Source organism: Sinocyclocheilus anshuiensis, unplaced genomic scaffold (assembly GCF_001515605.1).
Source record: "Sinocyclocheilus anshuiensis isolate Anshui unplaced genomic scaffold, SAMN03320099.WGS_v1.1 scaffold278, whole genome shotgun sequence".
NCBI lineage: Eukaryota > Metazoa > Chordata > Actinopteri > Cypriniformes > Cyprinidae > Sinocyclocheilus > Sinocyclocheilus anshuiensis.
In genome coordinates this window covers 2,076,618-2,083,249 of record NW_015546072.1, presented here as the reverse complement: position 1 = coordinate 2,083,249, position 6,632 = coordinate 2,076,618, and the positions used below count along the sequence as shown (strand labels likewise).

The following is a 6,632-nucleotide window of genomic DNA, read 5'->3' as shown; positions in this document are numbered from 1 at the left end:
TTAGTACATTGTGGCCACAATTTACCTAAAACATGGCCATGAATTAAGAAGTTGTGTGAACAAATTTGTGATTTGTGACCACGGTATGGCTCCATACTTTCCTGAACCATTTTTTGAAAATGTAAAACAATTGGTCAGGTACACACACAAACACACACACACACACACACACACACACACACAGACAGAGGTGTCCTATCAAAGTAATCACAAGTGTAGTTCATCAGATCAAAGAGATAGTTCACCCCCAAAGAATTGTCGTAATTTTCTCACCTTTATGTTGTTGCAGTCCAATCCCACGGGATTTTGGTTAATCATTGAGAAACAATTTTTTAATGAAACCTGAGAAGTTTCTGTCCATCCATTGAAAGTCCAGAAGATCTAAAAAAAAAATATAAAGGGATTGCAAAATGGATTAAACTGCTCAACTCAATATTAAAGTTTCATCTGCACTTCCATGTTCACCAAATGTGATGTGTTTTATGTATGTAAATTCATGGCCATTGTTTAGATGTAAATAAATTATAAAATAATAAATTAAACCTGTTCATCATATAAAGCAAACATATCTCTTCACAGCACTTGGATTAAATCACTTAATTAAGCTTGGACTTGTTTTACAGCACCTTTGTGACCTTTTTGAAACTTTTTTTCTTGTAAGTCAATGATGGAACCTCTAAGGTTTCATTAAAGGTATCTTGTGTTTCTAAGATTAACCAAAGTTTTATGGATTTGGAACAACATGAGGGTAAATAATGACGACTTAAAATCGGAGCTATGATTATTTTCTGCTAGCATTTGACAGCAAGAAATTGTCACAATCCTTCTTGTCTTCATTTTTAACATTGATTAATTTCAATTGTCCAACTGCTTTTTTGGGCTGATTTATATCACAATGCAATGAAGAACAACAAACAAAATCTGTACTAGTTTTGACTAGTTAAATGATTTTTATCGGTTTTTATCTTTATTGTATCTTTACACAGAGCTCCATATAAAAACAAGGCATGCCAGTCGTCACCCGAGGACTGGTTCAAGAGAAGGCAGAGATCAGTAGACAATCAGCATGACGTGGCACCAAGGACGCACGTCAACAACAGCAGCTCTCCCAACAACAAAACCCACCGTGGTCTAAACGATGGTTCAGACAAGCAAACTGGAAAGGTCTGATTCTATTATGGCCATTAGGATGATTTGATTCTATATAATGTTTCACATTTGAAAGCCTAATAAAGTTTTTCAATCTTTCAGATACTGAAGGACAACAGAGCTGATCCTTCCTCTCAGGACAAAAGAATCAGCAGGAGATCAACAGACAGAGGTGCCTGTTCCCTTTAAGAAGCTTTTAATAATAATTTCCTGATTAAATCGTAAGTGGATGATTTGTTTCTGCTTTCAGGTTACAGAGGGACCAAACCTTCCCCAAACCCCGCAGAGAGAGCCAAATCAGCCATTATATGTAGTAGCACATTTGAAATTAAACTTGCTGATTTCCCTGAATTAGGTGATATCACACCCAGCAACCCTACAGCAGCTTCCCTGCACCAGGAACCATGGGTATGCGCTGGTGCAGTCATGCCAGCAGAGCGTCAGAGGTCACCAGCACCCATCTGTAAGGTAACCTTCATGCATGGTGATTTGGGCCAAAGAACACATTGTTCTGTTAAAGCACAAGCTGTTTACTAACATGTGCTGGCTTTATGGCCTCAATTAAACTTTTTTTTATTCTTATTAGAATGTACCAAAACGAAGAACCAGGTCGGCACAGCAAGTCCCGTCCAGTGGAAAGTGTGACATGTCATCAGCTGTCACAGCAGGTGAAGATCTGCAAACATTCTTCAGAAATCAATACATTTTCTTAACACACATCTTTCTTTGTCTTATGGTACGTTCAAGTCGTATTTATGAGTTGGGAACTTGTAATTATGATGTCAGGTGCTTTATTCAGAGCAAGATGTTAAGTTAATGTAACCAAGTTCAGCACAGTTATTTAACTTCTACAAAATGATGAATAAAGAATGCACATCAGTTGTGTTTTGCTTTATGTTTTTATTCAGTTTATAAAGGTGCTGTAAACTGGATAGTTATATACAGTGCATCCAGACAGTATTCACAGCGCTTGACTTTTTCCACATTTTGTTGTTACAGCCTTATTCCAAAATGGATTAAATTCATTATTTTCCTCAAAATTCTACAAACAATGCCCCATAATGACAACATGAAAGAAGTCATTTTTGATAAATTTGTAAAGATTTCAAACAAACTTCTTTCACGTTGTCATTATGGGGTATTGTTTGTAGAATTCTGAGGAAAATAATGAATTTAATTAATTCATTTTGGAATAAGGCTGTAACAACAAAATGTGGAAAACCCAGTGGATGCACTGTATTCTGTTGTAATTGCTAATGACTAAGAACGCACCGTTATTTTGCACAATTTGTAGTTGTTTTAAGGAAAACGTATGTTGTTTTTTCTTATTGAATATTCAGTTTCACTGGGAAATGCATCAAATTACAGAAGTGGGTTGTAAATTTTTTTAAATTAGATTTTCAAGTTAAAAATCAATACTAAAAGAAATAAATGTATAAAATTGTTTAAACCCCAATTTGATTTAGATCAGGACAGTGCAGCATCCAATCCCACTGGATCTTCTGCTCAGTCCTGGGCAAACATTGCTTCTCAGCCTCCCAGAGTCATCCAGAAAAGCCTCAAAGCCAACACATTGTCTCAGGTAAACTGCTGCATTGTTGATCAGCATTTTCAACATGTACTATACAAAATAGACACAATTTGCACCTTATTACTGTGTCTAGGAGGATTTAACTACACAGCCAGTAGAACAGAAAACAGAAAAGAAGAAGAGGAAGAAAAAGAAGAAATCCAAAACAGCATCTGAAAACGCAGATGAGACCTTAGAGGAACATCTGATACAGCAGGAGCCTCCAAAGTTTGAGGTAAAATCTGTCAAATCTGTATGTCATGTGTGATTTGATATTTTCTGAAATTAGATTTTAGAAGTTTCATGTTTAAGTTAAGTTTTGTTTGTTTGTTTTTGTAGGATGAAGAAGAGTTTCCAGACCTGTCACTTGCATTTGTGAGTTCATTCGTTTGGGCTGAGCACCTCTTCATGCCAGCAGTTCATATTATATGTTCGTTATGTTTGCACCTGTTAATTGTATCATCTGTAATTATATTAATTCAGGAACTGAAAGGACATTCAGTAGCACAAAAAGAGGGATTGTCCTTACACAAAGGCACTACACCCACTTCTGCGTCCAGTGACCCTAAGAAAACACAGGTTGGTGTGTGTTTCCAGTGCGATGTTTAAACCCCATCTAATCTGAAAGGATAGATTTCATCAAAAATATCTTAAATTGTGTTCCGAAGATGAACGTAGGTCTTACGGGTTTCGAACAATACGAGGGTGAGTAATTAATGACAGAATTTTCATTTTTTGGGTGAACTAACCATTTAATCAGAATGTAAAATTAATGACTAAATGCTTTGTCTAAGAAATGAGACGGTCACACATTGTAATTGTTTCATATCCCATCTTATCTCAGCAGACTAGTCAGAAGAAGTCAAAAGTTCCTGTAAAGCTTGACCTTGGAAACATGCTGGCCGTTCTTGAGGAGAAGCAACAGTCTCAAAAATCCAAACAAGACCAGCGACCACTAACACTTTCAGGTATTTGGCTGAAAAATATTAGTGGATACTCTTTGTAGGACAATATTACAATTAATATTACTGGTGTGTTAGTTGGAGGAGCTCTACATGTAGTCCACAAAGAACCTACAGTTCAGAAAAAGCCATGGCAGCAAGAGAAGACACCGCACAACCCGCTGGACTCCACCTGTCCACTAGTGAAGAAGGGCAAACAGCGAGAAGTTCCCAAGGCGAAAAAACCAACACCACTCAAAAGAGTGAGTCCAGTGTCCACCTAAAGTTTCACTGTGTGATTTCTGTGCCACTGGGGTTATCTAACATGACTGGAGTGTCATTTAAAGTTTGGTGCAGAAATGACACTTACCTTTTTAAACCTTTTTTTCTTGTGAATTTTGAGTCTGTTTTTGATCAGCATTCCTAAAGATGTTTTGCTATTTTAACCCTTGAGGTCATTCTTCGGGAGAGAGAGGAAAGGAAACAGAACCGCCTGCTGGAGGAGAGAGACCCGGCCCGAGTGGCCACCGAGGCTGGAGAAAAGGAAACTAGTAATAGTGAGGATCCTTCTGAAACCAGCCATGCTGACCATGACCAACATCTTCACACAGGTACGAAACACAGCACTGTAATATATTCACATGTGATCATTGTAGACAATTACTGAGGTTGATCAGAATATGATATGTTTTAGTGTTGTCTAGCTTGGTAGCATCAGTGTTTTTCTAATATGCAGAATGAAATTGTCATAATTTGTATCAGATGTAGATGACAACCCTGAACTCGTTGGTACTGAGGAGTCAGAGAGTGGCCAGCCTGGTTCACCGTCTCATCACAAGTTGGATGACAGCATGTCAGAAAATGCAACACTAAAATCCTGGAATCCTAATTCCATTCCCAACCTTCCTAAAATCCACAGCAGGAAGTTCAGAGAGTAAGAACATCAATTTTGTGTTTTGTTTTGTATTTTGTTTGTTTGTTTGTCTTTTGTTTTGTTTCTCAAACATATGCAAATTGTTCCCAAAAAGGCTTGAAGACGTGATTAAACGAATGCCTTATTTTCTGGTGATGATAAATAAATTTGAGAAATAATAATAATAACAATAATGATCATTTTGAACAACAGCAACAACAAAAGAACAACAACAATAATAATAATTATAATTATTATGATTATTCTAACACTTTACAATAAGGTTCATTAGTTGATGTTAATTCATGCATTAACTAACATTTAACAATGAGCAATACATTTGTTACAGTGTTTATTAATCTTTGTTCATGTTAATTAATAAAACTACAACTGTTCATTGTTAGTTCATGACCATTAATTAATATCAAAAGATATAACTGTGGTTTTTAATAATGCATTAGTAAATGTTAAAATTAATATTAACTGACATTAATAAATGCTTTAGAAGTGTTTTTAATTTTTAGTTTGTTAATGTAGTTAACTAATGTTAACAACTGGAACCTTATTGTAAAATGTTTTTATTATTATTATTATTATTGTCATTAATTAATTTATACAATTTATTTTTGCTAATTCAACAGCTACTGCAACCAAGTGCTTAGAAAAGATGTAGATGAATGTGTGAGCAGCTTACTGAAGGAGCTGGTGAGGTTTCAGGATCGTCTTTATCAGAAAGACCCCATGAAGGCCAGGATGAAGCGCAGGCTAGTCATGGGCCTACGAGAGGTGCTGAAACACCTCAAACTCAGGAAGGTCAAGTGTGTTATCATCTCGCCCAACTGTGAACGTATTCAGTCCAAAGGTAAAGTCAATTTACAGCACCAAACTCACATTTTGATTAATTGTTGCTGATGGAGGGCCTGTTTTGTTAATGTAGGCGGTCTAGACGAGGCTCTTCACACTATCATCGACACATGCCGGGATCAAGGTGTCCCGTTTGTGTTTGCCTTGTCAAGGAAGGCGCTGGGCCGCTGTGTTAATAAAGCTGTGCCTGTTAGCTTGGTGGGCATCTTTAACTATGATGGCGCACAGGTAAGTACCAGAAGTTTCTGGTTATAGTTTTGGTAAATATCTTTCCGTTATTGAGTTAGACTTCATCCTTTCAGATGTTTGTGAAGAATCTTGAGTGGCATTACTGTAAATATATGTCATGATATTGATACCGATTGTATTAAATTGGTGCACTTTGCTGATTTCTGTGTATTTGATGGCCACAGGACCACTATCACAAAATGATTGAGTTATCGGCTGAGGCCAGGAAGGCCTATGAGGTGATGATTGCAAATCTGGAGACTGAATCACAGGAAGAACAGGAGGAGCAACAGGAGGTGGAGCCGTCAGGAGAACCTTCTGGAACTGAAGAGCCAGAGTACAGTACGTCCTAAATAAAGACTTAAAAATAGCATGAATTTATTGCTTTTGCATGCAGTACTGCAATTTCATTATCCTTTTAGTTAACTATTCTGTTAAACTACTCCATTAACTGTTAAATATGTAAATGTGTAACTTAGCTGCTGGGTCATTCCGTGTCAAATCAACCAAATTTCAGAAACTTCCCCGGCTCAAATTTTTATTTTAGTCAATATTTTTTTCTGAAGAAAGATAAGCATGTATAGTGATGAAAGCCAAAATATTAAATCTCATTGATGTATATTTACTCAGTAATCCAATATTTTGTAGCAGGTTGAGTTGACACGGAATGACCCTGCTTTGTTTATAGGTAGGTTGGCCATGTATGTATAGACTCAAGAGTTTGTTAGTGTAATTATATCTCTATATGGTGGTTGGTTGATAGGTTTAACATGAAATATATATATATATATATATATATATATATATAACAAAGTTAAAATCAGATTAAAAGTGACAGTAAAGACTTTCCTATTGTTATAAAACATTTCTAGTTCTTTTAAACTTTTTGTTCATTAGTGAATCCTGAAAAAATGTATGATGGTTTCCACAAAAATATTAAAGGGGTCATATGATGCGATTTCAATAT

General features: G+C 36.2%; 1 protein-coding gene across 4 annotated transcripts in view; it reads left to right on the top strand.

Moving 5' to 3' along the window:
* LOC107699755 (selenocysteine insertion sequence-binding protein 2-like) overlaps positions 1–6,632 on the top strand; it is a 9,982-nt gene that overhangs the window by 1,362 nt on the left and 1,988 nt on the right. For 3 of the 4 annotated variants that reach the window (XM_016501107.1, XM_016501104.1, XM_016501105.1), the window contains exons 3-17: positions 987–1,164; positions 1,252–1,321; positions 1,400–1,617; positions 1,736–1,817; positions 2,616–2,731; positions 2,814–2,954; positions 3,059–3,094; positions 3,203–3,298; positions 3,564–3,687; positions 3,760–3,923; positions 4,115–4,271; positions 4,423–4,594; positions 5,215–5,435; positions 5,511–5,665; positions 5,851–6,007. In XM_016501107.1, coding sequence (XP_016356593.1) covers positions 987–1,164; positions 1,252–1,321; positions 1,400–1,617; positions 1,736–1,817; positions 2,616–2,731; positions 2,814–2,954; positions 3,059–3,094; positions 3,203–3,298; positions 3,564–3,687; positions 3,760–3,923; positions 4,115–4,271; positions 4,423–4,594; positions 5,215–5,435; positions 5,511–5,665; positions 5,851–6,007 — 2,087 coding nt within the window. The remainder of the gene's footprint in view (positions 1–986; positions 1,165–1,251; positions 1,322–1,399; positions 1,618–1,735; positions 1,818–2,615; positions 2,732–2,813; positions 2,955–3,058; positions 3,095–3,202; positions 3,299–3,563; positions 3,688–3,759; positions 3,924–4,114; positions 4,272–4,422; positions 4,595–5,214; positions 5,436–5,510; positions 5,666–5,850; positions 6,008–6,632) is intronic. The other variant, XM_016501106.1, reaches the window with a different exon arrangement.